This window comes from Ictalurus punctatus, unplaced genomic scaffold (genome assembly GCF_001660625.3).
Source record: "Ictalurus punctatus breed USDA103 unplaced genomic scaffold, Coco_2.0 tig00163705, whole genome shotgun sequence".
In the NCBI taxonomy this organism is placed as follows: Eukaryota; Metazoa; Chordata; class Actinopteri; order Siluriformes; family Ictaluridae; genus Ictalurus; species Ictalurus punctatus.
The window spans coordinates 12,757-33,683 of record NW_026521175.1 but is presented as its reverse complement, the minus strand read 5'-3'; the positions used below and the strand labels follow the sequence as shown (position 1 = coordinate 33,683).

At 41.0% G+C, this 20,927-nt stretch overlaps 1 protein-coding gene and 3 long non-coding RNA genes across 7 annotated transcripts; all 4 read right to left on the bottom strand.

Moving 5' to 3' along the window:
- Positions 1-1,439: 1,439 nt before the first annotated feature.
- Positions 1,440-6,599, bottom strand: LOC128632666 (TBC1 domain family member 10A-like). Its single transcript, XM_053679391.1, has 4 exons — positions 6,510-6,599; positions 2,204-2,391; positions 1,976-2,130; positions 1,440-1,703 (listed from the first exon to the last, which is right to left on the bottom strand). Coding segments are annotated over exons 1-4 (594 nt in total). The 5' UTR covers positions 6,512-6,599; the 3' UTR covers positions 1,440-1,454.
- Positions 6,600-6,624: 25 nt separating this feature from the next.
- On the bottom strand, positions 6,625-9,148 carry LOC128632667 (uncharacterized). Of its 3 annotated transcripts, none has more exons than XR_008396194.1 (4): positions 8,812-9,148; positions 8,514-8,688; positions 7,664-7,794; positions 6,625-6,697 (listed from the first exon to the last, which is right to left on the bottom strand). It is a non-coding gene; the product is annotated as an uncharacterized LOC128632667 (long non-coding RNA). The 3 variants fall into 3 exon arrangements; XR_008396195.1 differs by lacking the exon at positions 6,625-6,697 and adding an exon at positions 6,918-7,403; XR_008396196.1 differs by lacking the exons at positions 6,625-6,697; positions 7,664-7,794 and adding an exon at positions 7,847-8,029.
- A 6,874-nt stretch (positions 9,149-16,022) lies between these two features.
- On the bottom strand, positions 16,023-16,924 carry LOC128632663 (uncharacterized). The gene is made up of 3 exons (XR_008396190.1): positions 16,893-16,924; positions 16,391-16,706; positions 16,023-16,108 (listed from the first exon to the last, which is right to left on the bottom strand). It is a non-coding gene; the product is annotated as an uncharacterized LOC128632663 (long non-coding RNA).
- Positions 16,925-16,977: 53 nt separating this feature from the next.
- Positions 16,978-20,685, bottom strand: LOC128632664 (uncharacterized). 2 transcript variants are annotated; one of them, XR_008396191.1, is made up of 4 exons: positions 20,639-20,685; positions 20,419-20,535; positions 17,177-17,277; positions 16,978-17,066 (listed from the first exon to the last, which is right to left on the bottom strand). It is a non-coding gene; the product is annotated as an uncharacterized LOC128632664 (long non-coding RNA). The 2 variants fall into 2 exon arrangements; XR_008396192.1 differs by lacking the exons at positions 20,419-20,535; positions 20,639-20,685 and adding an exon at positions 17,384-17,407.
- Positions 20,686-20,927: the final 242 nt, after the last annotated feature.

Genomic DNA, 20,927 nt, shown 5'->3' with positions numbered 1-20,927 from the left:
AAAAACGTGGAGACACACTGAGTACACTTCTGTTCCACAGTCTATAAGGATCCCAAAACTTCATGTAGTGTGGAAAAATATATACACCCTCTGTGACCCTGTTACTTAAGGTTTAAACATTATTATTTTGTGATGGCAGCAAGACAAAATGGTTGTGCATTTTGTATGTGGTGATTTTAGAATTAGGCCCCAAATGTCAAATATGTTTTGTGTATGGCTTCGTCAGGCAAAGATCACGATGGTATGGAAAGAGTATACAAGAGTAATTGGGGTGATCTAATGCTTAGGACTTGTACAGTACTTCAACTCGGGAACGTCCCACCATGGCGTTCAGAGAGGCGTTATCTAAGGTACACGTATATATAATATAGATCAGATCTATATTAGAAGGCGGTGTGGTATAACGTGAATCAGCAATAAAGTTCTCAGCTTGAGTTGTTTTGTTTGCGTGTAAAGTATACAGACAGAGGATATTTCACTGAGGTTATGTTAATGAAAAGGCTGTGCCTATTGTACAGGATTGTTGTGATTGTCGTGCAGCTCTTGTAAGATGTGTAAGGAAATTTGTGAAATACAAACACAAAGAAGTGGTTGCTTCGGATTAAGAAGAAAAAAACCTGCCAAATTGATACGAGTGCAATATAAACAAATGTTTGTGATGCCTGTGAAAGTCTTTCAAAAGTGAATCTGTAGGTAGTTTCCCTTCTGAAGACTGGAGCGAGTAAACAGTCCTCAGGCACTGCAGAGTTTTTGTGGAGTGTGTGTACATTTTTGGACCAAGTGGTGGTCCTCTCTCAGATTGTTTGCAGTTCCTCCGGTGTAAACTATAACACGTATAGTTTATAACAAGTATAGTTTACACACGTTAAAGACTTAACGATTCTTGCTATTCAGTAGACGTGTGCCAATAATCAATTCCTCAACGTATCACACTGTTTAACACGCACAACAAAAAAAAATAAAAATCAATGAGTGTTCTTTTTGTACAGGGAGCAGCAGGCGAGTCGTGTGGGTGGCAGGTGCGTTGTGCGTTAGCAGAGGGCTTGAGTGTGTAGATGGATCCAAAATGGTGGCTGAGTTTTATGTATTATTAGGGAGCTCATCATGGTCAGGTTGTCCGGATTGGACAGGAGGACATTTCAGCAGGTGAGGACGCTACGCTGAAGGTGATCCGTGTACAGGAGCAGTAAGGAGGGATAGATGTTGCAGAGGGATAGATTCCGCCAGTTCTTATCGATGGAGGAATTCGAGGACGCTGCACGAGCTGCTCTGTAGAAGTGCTCGTCTCTTTGACCTGATTTTCCTGCATTGTAGGGAGCCGTGGTGGATGTGATGGTGTATTTGGAAGTACAAGATTGAGATTTTCCTGGTTCAGAAGCTGTATGTCCAATATCTGACTAGGTTAGACTCGCCAGGTAGAGCGTAGGGGTTCGGAATGAGGGCTTGGTTTTTCTTCAGGCTCCCTCTCTTCTTCCTGAGGTTCGGCTCGGACTTCTCCTCAGGACTGATGGGTACTGGACCATAATGGTGGGTTTCTGGCGGAGGTCTTGGTGTGTATGAGGCTCGGTGGCCATGATGGTGCGAGCACTGTGCATTCTCTGAGGGAGTTTGGGGCCGGGCTTGCCGTGCTTCTTCTTCCAGCGCTTCAGCTGCGTGCGTTGCTCACGTTCCACGTCCTGTGCCGATACCTGCAACTCCAGAACCTACAGCAAAAATCAGTCACAAAAATGAACTGGAATAGAATGTCATTCTACTGTACTTAATGTGTTAGAATGGGCTTCATTACAACGTCATGTAAAAGACGATGATAAATATTATATGAATGCTAATTTTGTAGAAATACGAAGGTGATGATGGATAAAACATGCTTGATCACCATGGCATGGACTCGCATAGTTACAGTAATGACAGGAAATGTTACAGTAGTGAGAGACCCATCATCATCATCCTCTCCTCCTTCTCTCTGTTGTGTTACCTGGAGCACGAAGAAGCCCTCCTGCATGTATCTAGGCTCAATCGCTCTGAGGACCTCCATGGTCTCATACTGACCCGGACAGGCCTTGAGCTTATCCCGAGTACCCAGCATGGACGTCAACACCACCAAACCCACACAGAATATCATTTTCACTCCTACACAAAGAAAGAATGAGAGAGAGAATCAACACAGAAAGAAAAGAAGGACAAGTGTGTGTTTGTGTCTGACCGTCACACAGGAACATGTCCCACACTCTGAGGACCGAGGCCAGGGCAGAGTTCTGGAGAAGGCGCACATGAACCACTCCATCATGTAGAGCACCGGCTCGATCTTGTGCTTGTCCAGGTGCCGATACGCCACAGAACACACTCGCTTCACAGCGCATGCAGGATCTCTCCGTCCAGCTGAACCGCCTCCTGCACACATAACGGTTCACAATAAGCGATATAACTTGCTGTTAATAACACAAAACAACTGTTCTCCTATACAGAGAAGCCCTGTTTCTAATAATACATTGTGCAAACAAAACACGTAAAATTACAAAGCAAAACTACAGCTCACACTAAAACATATAAACACACACACACACAATAATATAGAACATTAAACCTTAAAGAAAAACACTAAGCAAAACTGCCTCATGAACACAGCAACACATACACACAAACACAAGATGGCGGTGTTGAGTCAGCGGATCAGGGTGGGGTTTGTAGCTCCGATATATAATTTCTAACAGAGCTTATGATCTGTGTGGCGTTACAAAACTAAATTACAGAGTGCGAATGTTTCCTCTACAACTTCAGACTGAACTGAACTACATTCGCTTCAGTCAGATTTCAGTTTTTCACTTTTTCACGCCTGCAATCCACGGATACAACAACTATAGCCGTTTTAAAAACGTGCATTCAGTCCGGTTTCTCGTTTCTACTGTACTTCTATATTCCAATTTATTTAACTAGGCCTGTAAAAGAAAAAAAAACCCAAACACATGGCAAATGGTACTTCTCAGCTTAATTTGATTGGTGAACAAATACAGTGGTCTCAGTTGATCCTAAATGTTTCTTTCCCAACAAAATAGAAGGTTTAACAATAAAAAATGTAATTTCTCAGGAAGTTATTCAGTGAAGTAACAATGAACTATTTTGGCCCTTCAAAGCTATTCAGTGATGAATGTAGCCACCCTTCTTTTCAATAACCGCCATGAGCCTTCCATCCATTGAATGTCAGTTTCTTGATCTGTTCATGATCCATTTTAGCTGAATGGAGCATTGTCCTGCATAAAGATCATGGTCTTCTTGAACGTTGCTGACTTCTTCCTGTACCATTGTTGAAGAAAGGATCTTCTACAAACTGGCAGTAGATTTGGGAGTTCATTTTCAGTCCATCTTTAACCAGACGGAAAAGGTCCATCTGCTCCATCTATAGTCACTCTTATTTCATTGGTCCATGAACCTATAAGGAACGGTCTTCAGGTATTTCTTGGCCCAGTCATGATGCTTCAGCTTGTAAGTCTTATGCAGTGGCGGTTGTATTTCAGCCTTCCTTACTGTAGCCATGTCTCTGAGCACTTGCCACCTTGTATTTCTGGACACTCGTGGAAGGTTGCAGTTCTGAAACATGGTGGCAGTGCTGGCTAATGGGTTCTCTCACGTTTTATTCTTCTTAGTCTTTTGCAGTCAACTAGCGCCTTTTCTCTCCGTGGTTTTTTGCCCCCTGTCGAGTATTCATCACAAAGCATTTCTTGGGAGGTCACACCTCAATAATTTTGGGATCGTCAGTGTGCTGTAGCCCCCTGATAGGCATTTTACAATTTCTGACCTTTTTTTTTGACCCATTTTCCTGAATTGGAGAAGCTAATAATTATGCAAACCTTATATAGGATGTTAATCACTTTAAGGTGTAGTGTTTATATGTGGTGTTTCCCAACAGGTTATTTGTAGACCTTGATTTTGTTTGATAACGAGCTTTGCTTTCATTGGTTGGCTTAAAGGAGGGCGGGGTCACGAGTACTCTACTTTTTCCCCTTCTTCGCACTCTTTTTGATTATACTGTTCTATCTGCTTTTCATGCACAAGTATGTCCCTGTACTATAAGGGGAAAAAGTGCATGTGCAAAGAGATGTACTACAAATATAATCTAGAATATAAACTTACACACATTTTTAACCAGACAACACCACAGGCTGTCAAAATGGCTGACGTGGCCAGTTTTATCCATGTGGGCAGAAGGATAGACTGTTATCGTAACCATAGTGCAAAGTGTGAATGAGCGAGCAAAAAAAACACTGATAAGACCGATTTGAAAACTTTCCAGGCTGATATTCTAATGAGCACGCTTGACCTTTGTTGATGTGAAACTCTCAGCCTGCTATGGTACTATTTGATGATATCTTTTCCATGTGACGACACTGAAGAAATGACACTGTGCTACAATGTAAAGTAGTGAGTGTACAGCTTGTGGAACAGTGTAAATTTGCTGTCCCCTCAAAATAACTCAACACACAGACATTAATGTCTAAACCGCTGGCAACAAAAGTGAGTACACCCCTAAGTGAAAATGTCATTTTACAGTTCAACAAACTCTCCTCCAGCCCCCCAGTGCTGAGCCGCCCACAGAAGACAACGTGGTGTAACCTGTGATACATCTCCCAGCCTGAAGAGGAGCACTGCTCAATGCATACATGCTCTCAGTGGGGGGAGGGGAGGGACATCTGCTTTGTGACCAAGTCAAACTTTCTGTGAATATTTAACTGTTTGTCCTCATTCTCACTAATACGACTGTTTACAATATTATTCATATGAAGTTGGAAACTGTGCAGAGGTTTAATGTGTTTCTAACTGAAAGTACAAACTCTGAGACAAACTATTCATGCATTAGTGCTGCTCCAGCTTTTTAGTGTCCATCACACTTTTGTGTGAAAGCATCGCTGTGTGCACTATTAATCCAGAGTCTGTGATTAGATTATCCACATCATGTTCAAATAAATATTCTATAGTAAACGCTTTAGAGCAGGGAAGCCTTACTGTGGTCCTGTAAGATTACAGTCCAGTACAGTTTGGGGATTTTCCTGAATCACACCCGATTTAAGTCCTCGGGTCATTAGGTAGGAGTGTTAGATGAGAAATCATCACACTGTGCATGATCACAGGAATTCAGGACCAGAGCCAGGCTCCCCTGATTTATAAATTAATTGTTGATGACCTTAAATTAATTCCCAGTGAAGATTTATCATCTTTTTACAAGCATCCTTTTCACATTTAAGAAAAATAGAAATCACAGTGATTTGTACATTTGTGCTCTGCATTTCTTTCAGAGCCGTGGGACTGAAATTGTTGTGTATATAGGCAGTGTTTTTTGTGCTCTGAAATTGACCGGACTTTTGAGAAGATAGCTGCTCATGGTTTAATTCACTTTTAAAAGGGACTGACAATATGAAGTGAGCATACGTGTATAAAAAGGTGGTTGTGTTGAAGAAACCTTGTTGACCAATCTTTGCTAACTTGCTCTGTGTGTGTGTGTTACTGGTACAACAGTGGTAGCAGATTTTCAGAGCCGAGCTTACAGTAACGAAGACGCTGAAGTGTACTTGTTGGAAGATGTGGAAACTCAAGTCTTACATGTTAGCACAAACATGTCTTTTTCCTTTATTAGGGAATTTGTACTTTTGGACATTTTTGAAAGATATCATGCTTGTGAAATGTGCTTTGCGTGTTATTCATGTTCAAACTGGTTGTACTGGGCTTAGATTTGTGTCTTTTGAATCATTTACGCTCTATGGCACCTTTTTACGGTTTTGCTGTATGGGCTGTGTTCCAATTGATCTGTGTTTGATCATTTCCTCCCTTCGCTCAAACATTGTGTTTGAGAAGGCCTTCATAGTTGAACGGTTGTTTTCCTCAGCTTTGGATTTAGCTGTAGGGCCCAGAGGTTTTTGGAGTTTGAAGAGGAGGCGATAAAAGATTTGGAACACAGCCCTGTTTCCTTTCCGAGGTTCCCCGGCTTTTTCCGTCACCCGTCACCTCCTAACCGAGCTCAATTCTGCTGCAGTTTTTAGCCACAAGCTGCTGGTGCTTGACTTCTGAGGCCTTATCCTGTAAGCGGCCGCACTATGGCAAAAAGGAGAGTTCAGTATGCTGACTGTATGAGCTTCAGTTGAATGTGTATGTGGTCGAACTCTTGGTAGGACAGTCCAGTATATTACAGACGAACACAGACGAAAACATCCACAACACTTCTACTAAATATTGTTGAATGTCCGCTCGTATGCAACTCTCCAACAGTGTCACGTCCTATCGAGAGTTTCAGTCGATGTTTTAATCTAACCCAATGGGATTTTTTTTACTCTGGTGTAATTTTCTTGACCACTTTAACGCAGCATCTCTGGTCTTACTTTTGTCAAAAATGTAGAACAACAGAGACGAGGCAATGACGACGTGATCTCGTTCCTTCGTGTGTTTTTGCCTCAGATTCTGGCGACTGTTCAGACTCGGTTTGTAGCGAAATTTCAAATCCACAAATGCCTTGAACAACGTACATTTTCAACAATCCGTTTAAATCGACTGGTCCATTTCCGCTGCACGGTGGATTTGAAGGATGCACTGTGATCAGTGTGGCGACGTCTGGGAATCGAGTTCTGAAAAGGCCACGAGTTGGAGGTTACATTTAGTTTCTAAGGACATCTGGGCTCTTGGTGTCTTTTGGATAGGAACTGCAAAACTTTTTCTATAAGGGTGAAAACAGATGCATGCTTAGATTCTTTATCTGTAGACAGTTTATCTTGCTTACTACATTGACATATGAAGTTTGGATGGGTTCTGTAGAAAGAGATTAACATGAAGGGGGAAAAAAACAATAAAAAAAAGACTGAAAATGAATTTGTCCTGGATTGTTTTATTTATTATTTTCCATTGGGATGTCAAAAGCTTCTTCAACTGGCCACAAGTGTAACAAAGTCAGGTACATTGTCAAGTATTGCCCCAAAATACCTCTATGGTAGATAGATGTGCTCACTGATCACTTGTACATGTGCTCATTCATACAATTATCCAATCAGCCAATCATATGGCAACACCACAGTGTACAACATCAAGCAGGATCAGATGAAGAGCTTCAGTCAATATTCACATCAAACACCAGAATGTAATCCAGTGATTTTATCCGTGGCATGGTTGTAGATTCTAAATGGTCTTGTCTGAGTACTCCAGAAACTTCGGCTCTCCTAGGATTTCCACACCACACACACACACACACACACTTGTGTGAAAAAACATCCGGTAAGTGGCAGTTCTCGGGGTGGAAACACCTTGTTGACGAAAGGAGAATGGCCAGACTGGGTCAAGTTAATAGGACGGCCATGGTAACATCAAATAAGCTCTCTTTACATACATGGTGAGCAGAAAAGCATCTCAGGATGCACAGCATGCCAAACCTTGAGAACAGTAGAAAACCTCATTGATCCAAGATCCATTTTTAAGTATTAAAGATTTATAAAATGTGACACTAGGTTACTTCTCTATAGTTAAAAAATTGCAAACAGGAATGTGTGTGTGTGTGTGTGCCCGCTTCATACTCATCCACTCCCTACTTGTGCCTGAGTGTATTCATGAGTAAAGACAGTGTGTGCTCTTAAATGTATGTATGTGTGTGGTGTGCGCGTGTGTATTTAGACAGCAGTGTGAAGTGGTGTACCACTATGTGAGGAGGGAGAAGTATGCTCTGAGGATGAGGAGATGGAGCAGGATGACGTGGCCTCTCTCTGGAGCTCCTCCACGTTCTTCATGCAAAAACAATAACTCTCTCAGATTCTGATGGAGCGGCATCTACATAATCAACAAAGCACACAAACATCAGTTTCGTTCTGGGACCCGATTTTCTAAATCATTCCATTCGCTTTCTATTTATTTATGTATCATTATTAAAAGATCAGTCATCAAGCCGGTGTAACCTTAATCTTTATCGCTAGCTGCTCCTGAAGTGTTTTGGAAATCGTTTCAGCCACGTCATGTTCACTCACCATCCACTTTATTAGGAACACCTGTACGTTCATGTAGTTTTCTAACCAGCCAATCATGAAATATACAGGAATATAGAGGAATCACAAGAAAACTACATTTCAACACACTTAAAAAAAAATAATCTCACAATGTTGGACTTGAGTTTGTAATGCAGTGAGCACAACCAAGGAGTGCATTTAAAAAGAAAACTACAATGTTGTTGAAGACTGAAACCTGTACCTACAAACTAGAACAGAAAATGGAACCACTGAAGAGTCAACAGTGTCAGAGATCCTCGTGTGTCCAGTTCCACTGTGTACGGCACTTTTTATGCTTACCGACCCATTACTCCAGTTGTGTTTTTTTTAGCTTTGTGCTGATAGAAATGGTTTTGTTTTTTTAAAGCAAACTTGGTGTTAAAACCCAGAAACATCTAGTAATAAAAAGTGACATTCATCATGTGTCTGAAGTGACACTGTTCAGTTATACAAGTAACTAGGTATTTTGGTATATATTGGAAGCACTATTTTTGAGCATTTTCCAACCTGTGGTCTCATGCGTGGGTTCCAACGCACATAATAACCCACCCAGAGCTCCAGATGTGTGAGACTGGCCAGTGGATACAGCACCTGGTTTTTACAGTCCACATAGAACGGGTTAGTGAAGTCCTCCGGCTGACTGTTAACGTAGGACCACAGTGACTGTTTTACCCTGTACGTCCTAAAACAAAAGAGAGAGAGAGACAGAGAGAGAAGTCATAAGACACTTAGACAAATTCATTTCCATCAGAAAAATCAGACAGGCTGGAAAGCCTGCCCATTAGTGGAGAAATGTGGAGCGTACCTTTTCCATTCTCTCCTGCTCACTGCTGTAGAGGAATGTACCAAACAGGCAGCTGTAGGGGCGATCCAGGATGGGGATGAGAAAAAGCTCTTTGAACTCGGTGTATAGTAAGATGCTTAAATGTGGATCTGCACAATAACGCCTGAACAGATAATCAGTCTTTGTTCAGTACGGAAATTATATTTAATTCTTACAATTAGAGTCCTCTTCAAAAGTATTGGAACATCAAGGCCAATTCACTTGCTTTTGCTGTATACTGAAGACATTTGGGTTTGAGATAAAAGACGAATATGAGACGATAGATCAGAACTTCAGCTTTCATTTCCTCATATTTACATCTAGACGTGTTACACAGCTTAAAATAGGCAGCTTTTTGAAGCCATCTTTATTTAAGTACCTATTCAAATTAACTGTCAAAAATACTGGAACGAGTGACTGTGTTTTTCTTGCTGGCCAGGTGTACCTCGTTAAATGGACTTAAACAATGAATAGCTCTGAATGTCTTCTCTTGGTTTGAGCCCTGGGTTTCACCTGTGGAGACAGCATTTGTTGTTAAAAAGAATAAACCGACATGAAGACCAGAGAGCTGTCTATGGGAGAAAAGCAAGCCATTTTGAAGCTGCGAAAAGAGGAAAAAAACGGTCTGAACCATTGCACAAACATGGGGGATAGCCAAAGAACAATTTGGAATGTCCTGGAAAAGAGAGTTAGTTCTCATTATGATCTCTTACTTTATAACTTAAAATAAAACAATAGTTCCCTCACAAGCCTCTCTTTTTTCCCCTAACTCTTGAAATGAATAAGACTTGCAATGTTACTGAGAAACTGGAAAGTGCAATGTCCTCTCTGCCGTTGACACTGGAGACTACTTCCATAAACTTCCATAAATAGATAACTTATAAATCTTAACTAGATCACAATGATCATACGTCTTTTTCTTTAAGTGACATGTTTATAATATGTTTACGATTAAGCTTAGAATATGTATTGCGTACGCCATACTAGACCCTGTCAATGAGCTGTTACTATAGGAACGAGAACGAGCACATCACTATAAAGCTGTAATTTCCCTTGCAGCTGGAATCAGAATCTTGCTGTTCCAGAGAATGTCTCCAACGCCTTCTGACCAATCAGATTGGAGAATTCAACAGTGTTGTGGTGTAAAGCATCAGTAGCTGACCTGTCTCATCATCTGCCACACACAGTCGATGAACTGCACAAAGAGAGGGGATCGTTCCGAGTTGGCGTGATTCTCATCTCCAAGGCGACACGCTGAGAAACACACAGAGAGAGAAAGATGGGGTAAATATACATGCGTTCACGCACCCACACACAGCCACGCCCTCACTGCTCATACGCACCGAGGTCAGCTTGTGTCCGAAGCTGATCCACTCCTTCTCGATCAGTACCTGGAACTTGTGTCCGAAGCTGAATCTAACTGATATCTGATATTAAATTATTGTGAATTATCTATATTTTACTCGTGTACACACAGTTTGTGAGATTATGCTACAGGAACAGTCAAAATACACCATGGCCTTGAATGTTTTGGCCCCGTCGTAAACACTGAACAATCACAACTACTCTGTTGAGAGCGAGAAATGACCTCACAGAGTGCTGCGTGTTGACGTCCATTTTATATAGTTACTGTTTCTGATAGAAAATCGATCTCCCTCACGCTCTCAATACTGCACTGTAACAGTGTGGGACAGAGACCCGAACAGCAAGGTGAAAATGATCTCTCTGCAAAACATGCGTAAAAGTCGTTTAAACAGATTACACAGGGTCTCTTTCTCCTGCAATGGGTATGTCAACTTCAGACCAGAACTATATACCCACCCAGCTACCAACACGCACACACACGCGCGCGCGCACACACACTAATTCAGCCACTTAAAAACAGCAAGGACTTTATAAACAATTAAAAATAGACTATAATATGAACATTTTAACAAATTAATAATAGCGCAAAAAACACAGCAGTTAAAAACATGTAAATACCCTCCTTTATCAAAAGTCTGCTCTTGCGCCCACACTCTCGCTCTGATGCCAGCTGGAGCCGCCTCTTCATGGTCCCCTCGACCTCCATCTCTGCAGCTTTAGCCGTGAAGAGGTTTCTATGAACTGCAGCTTTGGAATAAAGCAACACATATCGTACAGTCATTATGAATCTTAAGCATTAATTACACTTATACCACGGTCAGTGTGAATACTGGATTCTGATTGGCTGAAGGTGTGCATTATACAGTGAGGAAAAAAGTATTTGTTCCCCTGCTGATTTTGTACGTTTGCCCACTGACAAGAAATGATCAGTCTATAATTTAATGGTAGTTGTATTTGAACAGTGAGAGACAGAATAACAAAAAAATCCAGAAAAACACATGTCAAAAATAAAAAATAAAAGACACCTGGGAGCCAGAAATCTTTCTGATTGAGAGGGGGTCAAATACTTTACCTCATTAAAATGCAAATTAATTTATAACATTTTTGACGTGCGTTTTCTGGATTTTTTGTTGTTATTCTGTCTCTCACTGTTCAAATAAATCTACCATTAAAGTTATAGACGGATCATTTCTTTGTCAGTGGGCAAACGTACAGAATCAGCAGGGGATCAAATACTTTTTTCCCCTCACTGTAACTGTTTATTGCACAGGTAATTCCAGCCAGTTTGATCACCGTGATCATTCCTAAATCTTATCACACTACTTTATCTCTGTGTCTGATTTACTTCAGACAAAATTCCAGATCTAACCACCTAACTTATGGAAATTAAAGTTTATTTTAAACTACTTTTTTCTTTCCAGTTTCATTTTTATTGAACATTTCTCCTGAACAGTCTACATGTCAACTGAACATCACCTTTTCTCTTCTCCTCCCCCCCTTCCCAAGGAAAACAAATTGAGCAACACACAGCAGTAAACATTCACAGTTTTTCTTCTTTTTTCACTAACAAAAGAAAACAAAGTTAAAAATGCAGAAAACCCGCCCCCGCCTATCATGGATACCCAATAACTGTCGCTGGTTATAAAGATATTGTAAAATCCAACAACAGGCACAAAAATTAAGTGGGAAGTGTCTAACTCATAAAGTATACAATAAAGGGATGCCCTTTATAAAAAAACTTGTCCGTACAACCATCATCCTATGTTATTTTCTCGAGTTTCAGAAAAAACATCACGCCCTTTAGCCGCTGGGAGATAGATGGGTATTTAGCAGACTTCCACTGCAACAGTAGGGAACGTCTTGCTATAAGGGATGTGAAAGCAAAAACATCCTTTTGTATCAAGCTCAATGGAACTGAGGCATCAGGAATCCCAAATACAGCAATCAATGGACAAGGATTTAAATCTACCCTGAGAATAGTGGACATGATGGTAAAAAAACAGTCCAAAAAACCATGGAGATCAGGGCAGAAGAAAAACCTATGGCCAAGATGACAGGGAGAGCCATGGCATTAATACACTTGTCCTCTACGTCCGGATACATCACAGAAAGTCTCGACTTGGACAGATGGACTCTGTGTAAACTTTGAACTGGATGAGTCCAAGACGAGCACAGGAAGTGGTAGACTGTACCCTCCCTATAGCACGTTCCCACACCCCTCACTTATCTGTACTCCTAACTCCGTTTCCCACGCATTCCTAACTTTGTTACACGACTCACTACCTAACGCCAGAATGAAATCATTAAATCCTAGAAATCATTCCTCTCTGATGTGGATTGTTTGAAAACAAGCTTCCCAAGCCTGTTCAGGAGGCGCAGAGGGGAAATCAGGAAAACATCTAGAAACGAAATTCTGAATTTGAAAATACCGAAAAAAATGAGTCACAGGGAGGTCATAAGAGTATGCCAGATTGGCAAAGCTATCGAAACACACTTCGTGATACAGATTTCTAACTTGTTCATACCCTTGTCATCCCACACTGAGAATGTGGAGTCAAACACGATGGAGGAAATAGTGGTTGTTGACTAAAGGACACAAAGAGGATGCACCTACAAATTTAAAGCGCCGTCTAAATTGATACCAAGTCCTAAGTCCTAAGTGTTGAGGACAACTAGATTATCAGTATATAGGGAGAGTTTTGTAGGTAAAGAGGAGTAAAGTAAAGCAGGTGAAGAGGATTCCCTACACGACAATAGTTCCAATTTAGACCAAGAAGATCCAGGAGATTTAACCCAGTAGCAGAGTTTATGGATGTGCGCAGCCCAGTAATAGAATTGAAATTGGGTAATGCAAGTCCTCCACTAAGTCTACATTTCTGCAATAATTTACTAACCCTTGGTGGCTTCCCTCCCCAAATAAAAGTACTAATTATCTTATCCAATGAATCGAAGAATGATTTTGGCAGAGAAAGAGGCACTTGCTGGAACAAGAAAAGAAACTTCGGTAATATATTCATTTTGACGACATTGATCCTGACAATTAGAGAAAGGGGTAAGTTACCCAAATCTGAATGTTAGATTTAACCTTTGAGATAAGGGGGAGTGAAGTTAGCTGATGAAAGATTAGATAGAGAACGTGTCACGTTGATACCTAGGTATTTAAACCTTACTGACTAAATCGAACGGTAAATCTGACTGTTGGAGAGAAAAGAGAAAATGCAGCGTATGACAGGAAAACAGTCGGTTTATCCAAATTTAATTTATAACCAGAGACAAACACCGAAGGATTCCAGAACAGCCAAGACAGCAGGCATAGAGGCAACAGGATCGGTTACATACAATAACAAATCATCAGCATATAGCGACAATTTGTATTCTACACCGTATAGAACTATTCTTTAAACAAGGGAGAAGATCTTAATGCGATAGACAGAGGTTCGATAGCGACAGCAAAAAGCAGAGGGGATAAAGGACAACCTTGACGAGATCGTTTGTCTGAACCCTGGCATTAGGGGTTGAGTAAAGGAGGCTAATCAAGAAATAAACTCATCCCAAATCCGAACTTCCTCAAGACTGCAAACAAATACTCCCACTCAACCTATCAAATGCTTTTTTCAGCATCTAATGAAATCACAATCTCAGGAAAGCACTGCCGAATGCTTTGAATAAATTATATTAAAGAGCGTACGGGTATTGAAAACATCTGACGTCCCTTATAAAACCCTTCTGCTCTTCACATATAATATAAGGGATAATGTCCTCTAAACGAGATGCCATTACTTTCACCAACACCTTTACATCTGCATTAAGCAGAGACAGCGGCCTATAAGAACCACAGGAGGTTGGATCCTTACCCTCCTAAGAAGCAGAGCTATCGTGGCTTGTGTCAGAGTCAGAGGCAAAGACACATTCCAAGGATTCGTGTGAACACAGATAAAAGCAATGGAGCTAATTTTCCGATAAACATTTTAAAAAATTCAACTGGAAACCCGTCCGGGCAGGAGCTTTGTTAGATTGCATAGTTTTAACTGAATTCAAATTTCTTGAAGAGAGTGGGGAGTCCAGTTGCATGGCAGTATTCGAATCACTAACAGGGTTACAAAGGTCTTGAAGAAATGCATTCACTTTAGTATCGTCTGCAGGAAATTCAGATTTATAAGGTGAAGAGTAAAACCATTTAAAAGTAGCATTAATTTCCATGGGCTCTGTAGTGACGATATTATGAGTTTTTAACACTAGGTATGAGACGGGAAGCGGCCTGTCGCCGTAGCTGACGTGCCAGTAAACGACTCGGCTCGTCGCCATGTTCATAATATGAACCAGGAGTACGTAACAACAAGCGTTCCGCCTCTTTAGTCGAAATAAGATTGAATTCTGCCTGTAAGTCGATTCGCTGTTTAAGAAGTTCTGGAGAGGGTTCAACGCACATCTTTGATCGAGACTACTGATCGCAGATGTAAGTTCATTAACCCTAGCAGTGCGCTTTTAATTACAGAGAGTGGAGTAAGAAATAATCTGCCCTCTGATATAGGATTTAAGTGTCTCCCATAACAATGAAAGAGGTGGAGTCATTCTGACTGAAGAAAAGAAAGTCATCCATAGAAGTAGAAATGAACTCACAGAATTCACTGTCTGCTAAAAGAAGAAAATTAAATCTCCAAGGCGGTGGGCTACGTTTAAATAGAAAGATGAATATCTAATTCATGATCGCATGGTCAGAAATTACAATACCCAAGTAGTCAGAAGAAACTACACAAGAATCAAGAGTGCTGTCTATAAAAAATAATCAATCCTCGAATAGGATTTCAATAGGATAGCACCTGGGAGAAGAAAGAAAACTTTTTAAGAGCAGAGTTACGGGATCTCCAGGATCAACGAGACCGTTCTGACCCATAAAATCGGAAAATGTTTTAGACATAGCAGATTGATTCAGAGTACGGGGATTAGACCGATCAAAGTTTTGGTGAATTACACAGTTTAAATCTCCACGAAAAATCTACAGGTGAGTATTTAAAAAGGAGATTGCTCAACAATCTATTAGCAAATTCCACATCATCAAAGTTTGGAGCGTGTACATTTACCAACAACACCTGTCTTTGCATCAGAGTACCAGCAACTATAATATATCTACCATTCACATCAGCAACAACGTTAGTGGAGGAAAACTGTGACCTTTTGTCAATTAAAATAGCGACCCCTCTTGCTTTCGAATTAAAGTTCGAGTGGAAGACTTGACTCACCAAGGGCAGAGTAACCTTTGATGATCTTAATACTTTAAGACGTAGGTGCGTCTCCTGTAAAAATACTATATTGAAGTTTAAATGTTTCAAATGTATAAAATCCTTAGATGTCTTGACAGGATTACCCATACCTCTGACGTTCCAACTAATAAATCTTAAAGGCGTGCCTGTCCCAGCTATGCTGGGATCATATGACTACTAACCATTTAAATAAAGTAAACCAGAGAAATATAAATAGCCAATTAGAGCCGAAGTGGGACCTCCCAAAGTTTATTTTAAACTTCTAATCAAAGTTTGCACTTCTAAACCAATGACAGCTTTAACGTTATTAATTGTGGAAAGACCATGGTATAGGCGGGTAATCCATGGCTAGGTGTGCATTAAACGATTTGAACGAGTGGTTCTTTTCCTCCACATCATGCATTAAAATCGTTTAATGCACATCTAGCGTGGATTACCCCTTACATATCATCTGAGAGAGACAGCTAATTCTGTATGTAAACAGATATACTTACCAATCACGACCTCTCCGAGTTGGAGAGCGGACAGTGAAGTCTTTCCATTGACTCCCCTCCAATTGAGATTCTTGCCAGGGAGTTAGCAATCACCCTCTTAAATATGCGCCAGGTGCAGTCACGCACATACACCCCGTCAATAAGCGCCAACCAGTTTACCTGAAACCGATTTAAAAAATAATATACACTAGTATAAAAACAAATAATTAATAAGCATGTATTGCCTCGTCAACTGTGTCAGTGCTTCTCACTACTCCTGCAGTTACCCTGCCCTGTGTGTTTCCATCTCTACTAAAGAGTAGGTCATAACTGTTCCTCATATCAAAGTGGTGTTCAGTGTGTGCTTTGAGTACGAGTGTGTCACCTTGAGAAAACAGAAATGCTCTCAGTAGCTGTGTAATTGTGCAAGTAGTTGTTAACAAAAAGGAAAAAAACTCTCACCAGATTTTGCTTGTAATCTGGGCTCTGTTGCATCCTTTGCTCCAGACTACGCAGTTGAGGAAGGTCTTGCAGGGGCAGTAAATCTTCATCAATATCCAAAGGCTGCACCTGGACCTCCTGTTAGTGCACACACACACACACACACACAGGAGCCACTGCTTCTTTTTATTTGTGCACTGAAAGTGAAAGAGGCGGAACAGACACCTCGGTGATATTGACGATAAAGACAGGGTTAGACGGAAGATTCTCCAACTCAACGGAGCTGCTCAGAACCCTGGCAGGGCTCACTGACTGATTCTGAAAATCCACATTCACCCTGAGAGAGACACACACACACAGTGAGTGAGAGAGACACAGAGAGAGAGACCTGTAACAGAACAGCACTAATGTACAGAACATCATCTAAACATCACACTGTCTAGGGGATGTGGTCACAGACTACTCTCACTTAAAATGTAACCATGACTCATCTGATGATGCCCGCTGCAGAGTGTGTGTGTACCGTGTATATCTGAGGTGTGAGATACACTACCCCCTGCCCAAGTCTCCACCTCTCCAGCGGGTTAAACGTTGAGAGAGAGGAGGAAGTCTCTGCTGCGTGAGGAGGAGAGACAGAGAGACCTCTGGGAGAACGCCAGAACCTCTCATTGACGAGCGGTAGAACTCTACATAGGCCCTGATACACACAGACCCACAATACATATTTATAGAAAATCACAATTAACACACACACACACACACACACACACACACACACACACACACACACAGTGGTGTCACACACACCTGGAGCTGTCAAAGGAGATGGATTTGATTTAACCACAGTGTCTGAAGAGAGACTGGAGCTGTTTATAGTAGAGGAATGCAAATGGAGGGAGATTACACACCTGAGAGAGAGAGAGAGAGGGAGAGAGAGAGAGAAATATTATTAATAATAATAATAATAATAATAATAATAATAATCCCCTAGTTAAATGGAAGCTGACTGAATACCACTATGGTGGTCCTGGGGTCGTTCCATAGAGTTCCCTGGAGGAAGCAGTTCGGATAAAATGTGCCTGCAATCGCCACCTGAACAACGGAAACATCACTGATACTTAATAATAATTATTATTTATTTTCTGCAGGAGTAAGTTACACTTCTTGGACTTTGTCGTCATGGTGACAATTTTAAACTCTGCATTTGCAATTTTACTTTGGATGCTTGTGCTTCTAAGGCTGCGAATTATGACTAATATTTATATTTACTGTACATCAGGGTGCCCACACTTTTTTGACTTGCGAGCTACTTTTAACATGACCAGTCAAAGAGATCTACCTACACTAAAAATGCTAAACATATTATTTATACACTGCGTATACTTTATATATATATATAATATATATATATATATATATATATATATATATATATTATATACACACACACACATACATACAATATATGTTCATGTACCTTGCATAACTGCATGAACCCTTATGGCACGATACAATTCAGTACATTTTTGGTCATTACCTTACTCTGACGACGTGCACTGAATAGAATCAGCCAGGGTTGCATAGTCGGACAGTAGCTGCTGGTAGCCAGCCTCAAGCAGGCCTCCAAATGATGATCAGTCATTGTGGAACGGTATTTGGACTTAATGATCTTCATGAGGGAAAAGGCTGACTCACATAAATAAGTAGAGCCAAATAATGCAGTCAAGGAGGTGGCACATTTCCTCATGTTTGGGTAATTTTCCCCTCTGAGTAAGTCAAGAAGAATGTCCATGACCCTGGACTTCAGCTGAATGTCAGTCTGTAGTTTCAAAAAATCTCATCCTCCACTTCAGACGAGTTCAGGTGAAACAGCGCTGCAATTTTCGATGCGAGTGAATCAACCTCAACATTGTCCCTAAACGGGTAGCACATGAATGTGGCGAATGCCTCCAATAAAGCAAAGTCTTGAAAGCATCTGTCAAACTCTGACCGACAGCTGTCAATCTGCTCGTGTAGCGTGCAATGTAAACTGCGCACAAGCCTCCCGCTGCGTCTCCAGATCTGACGCGAGGTTTGGAAGTTCCCAAAAAAAATGGTGCTGCAGCTTTGAAAACAGAAGTTGCATTTCCGTTTAAAGGCATTAACTGCCTTTAATTTGTTCTCTTTCCTTGCAGCTCCAAATTAAGTTGGTCAGATCGGTTAAAAATGCTCGGTTAAAAAAAGTCCAGCAACCACTGATCATCATTGACCTGGGTGTATTCTGCATGTTTAACAGCAAAAAGAAACTCGCTTATCTCCGGACAGAGCTCTCGAAATCTCTGCAGAATTTACCCCTACTAAGCCGTCTCACGTCAGTGTGTAGCAGGAGCTGATTGGTCGTAGTCTGCCTTCTCCAGATGCGCACGGACAGCCGTCTTTGAAGTGAACTAGCACGTATAGAACAGGCGATCTTTGTTTCAACATCCATGATCTCTTTCACGTTTAGCATTCTTGTGCATAAGGCTTGTTGGTGTATTATGCAGTTGTTGGCTCAAATTTAGCCTATTACCCAAAAACATTTAAAACTCAACTTAAAAGCCAATAAATACTCACATCTACCTCTGAGACCAGTTGGAGATGGAAAAAAATACACCAGCCGTGAGTGAGAAGAAGCAAGGGTCCAGCTTTATTGTTCATTCCACCACACGAGATCCACACCGATGAGAATTCTCAGAAGTGATCCCCCTAACCTGAGCTTAAGCTCCAGTATTTATACTGTATTTACACACTAGATAACCCATATGTTTCCAGAAAAGGCCTATTTCACTTACACATAGAATCAGAACCCAGGCATTTCTAATAACCAGAAAATAAAAAACCCAGCGTTTTGAATTACATAGAGAATCAGAAACCAGGATTTCATTTACCTAGGTGGTCAGAAACCAGGATTCTCAATTACCTAGGTAAATAAAATGACGTAGACAAGACGATAAACAACCGGGAGGGACCTTGGTCTTATCGTTATCTCGGGGGGAGGGGGGGGGGGGGTAGTTTGACCCAGCCACTTATAACTGGCTCCTCATGGTTCTTTCTTAAAATTAAGGCCTTCCTTGCGAGGCAAGAACCCTCACCATTTGAAGTCATGAGTAAGTTTACATTTTCCTGTATTTCTAGTTTATAATTTATTTTCATATTTGCACTAATTTCTTATTTTATATATATTTATACTACTTGAAAAGCGGTTTACTGTACTTCCAACTTCTTAATATCATTACAGTTCTACTGTCCTGCATATCCTACTATTCTGTCTTTTTATAGTTTCTCTATTACTATAAGATATTATTAAAGTTATTCATGTGTGTGTATGAGAGCGAGAGAGTGTGTGTGTATGTTGTGTCTACTTGCCCGCCTTGACTGTACGAGCGTGTGTGTGTGTGTATTAGCACTCCTCAGCTCAGCTCGTATACTCTTTTTGGCTTTTTTTTGACTACTGCTCTTAAAGATCTTTAAAGTGTAATTCCAATCCGTCAATGTCCGCCTAATCCCGCTTCTATGTGTCTAGGTGCCCGTTTTTTTTTCTTCTTCCCTTTTGTGGATGCTAGGTCTCCCTTATGTTTATTATGACATTTTTTATCCACAACACAGTGGTAGTTAAAGAAGTCAGGAAAGCATCGTCTTCCCTGCACTTGGCAATGAATCCATTTGCACTGCTCAACCATTGACTGATATCAATTTGCACATGGAGCTGGGTTTTGTCAATGAAGTCTTTAAAAGACTGAAAATGTCCTCTCCCACGATTTCGCTTGCTAGCCTTTAGCACTGGCGCGTGATAGCACACGTGTGGTGAGAGAAAAGACGAGATCTCAGACTGGCTGCCCTGTACGTCAACTAACTACGTCAACTAGCGATCTACCTGCACTTTCTTTGCGATCGACCAGTCGATCGCGATTGACATATTGGGCACCCCTGCTGTATATATTTTGACCTGAGAAAAAAGCCTCTTTATACACATATGCTGTTAAACTACACTGCTCTACCGTGTGTGTGTGTGTGTGTGTGTGTGTGTTTACCTGCACTATGAATTTCTGTGCGTGCGTGCTGGTGTAGTCAGAGGGAAAAAGTTTCGCTGATGTGCATGTTGAATTGTGACACTCAATTCTTTAGATCCTCAAACAACTCGGCCACCTCTAATACACACACACCAGAAATGATAGTTAGGGATCTGTGTCGAGAAGTGTGTGTATAGATGTGTGCGAGTGAGTGAGTGAGTGAGTGAGTGAGAGTCATAACCTCTTGTATCCGTTTGATCTGAATGCAGTTCTCTTTGCCCACTCCAGTTCATCCTAAAACACACACACACACACACACACACACACACACATCAGTACCACTTTATTTATTTCTATAATCCAACACGTTATAATTCAACATAACTGTCACGATCTCCTGCCTCCCATACGCTGTGTACCGGTTTAATCTATTTCCTTATTTGGTCAGTGCTTTCTGTTCTTATTTCGATGTCCTCTCTCTGACTGGTTCCTATTCCTAAATGTGCACTCTATCTGTACACTACACACTT

Coding starts and splice junctions, on each gene's coding strand:
- LOC128632666 (XM_053679391.1), bottom strand. Junction 2,131..2,203: donor GGACATGTTCCTGTGTGACG/GTCAGACACAAA, acceptor TTCTTTGTGTAG/GAGTGAAAATGATATTCTGT. Junction 1,704..1,975: donor AGGGCTTCTTCGTGCTCCAG/GTAACACAACAG, acceptor TTTTTGCTGTAG/GTTCTGGAGTTGCAGGTATC.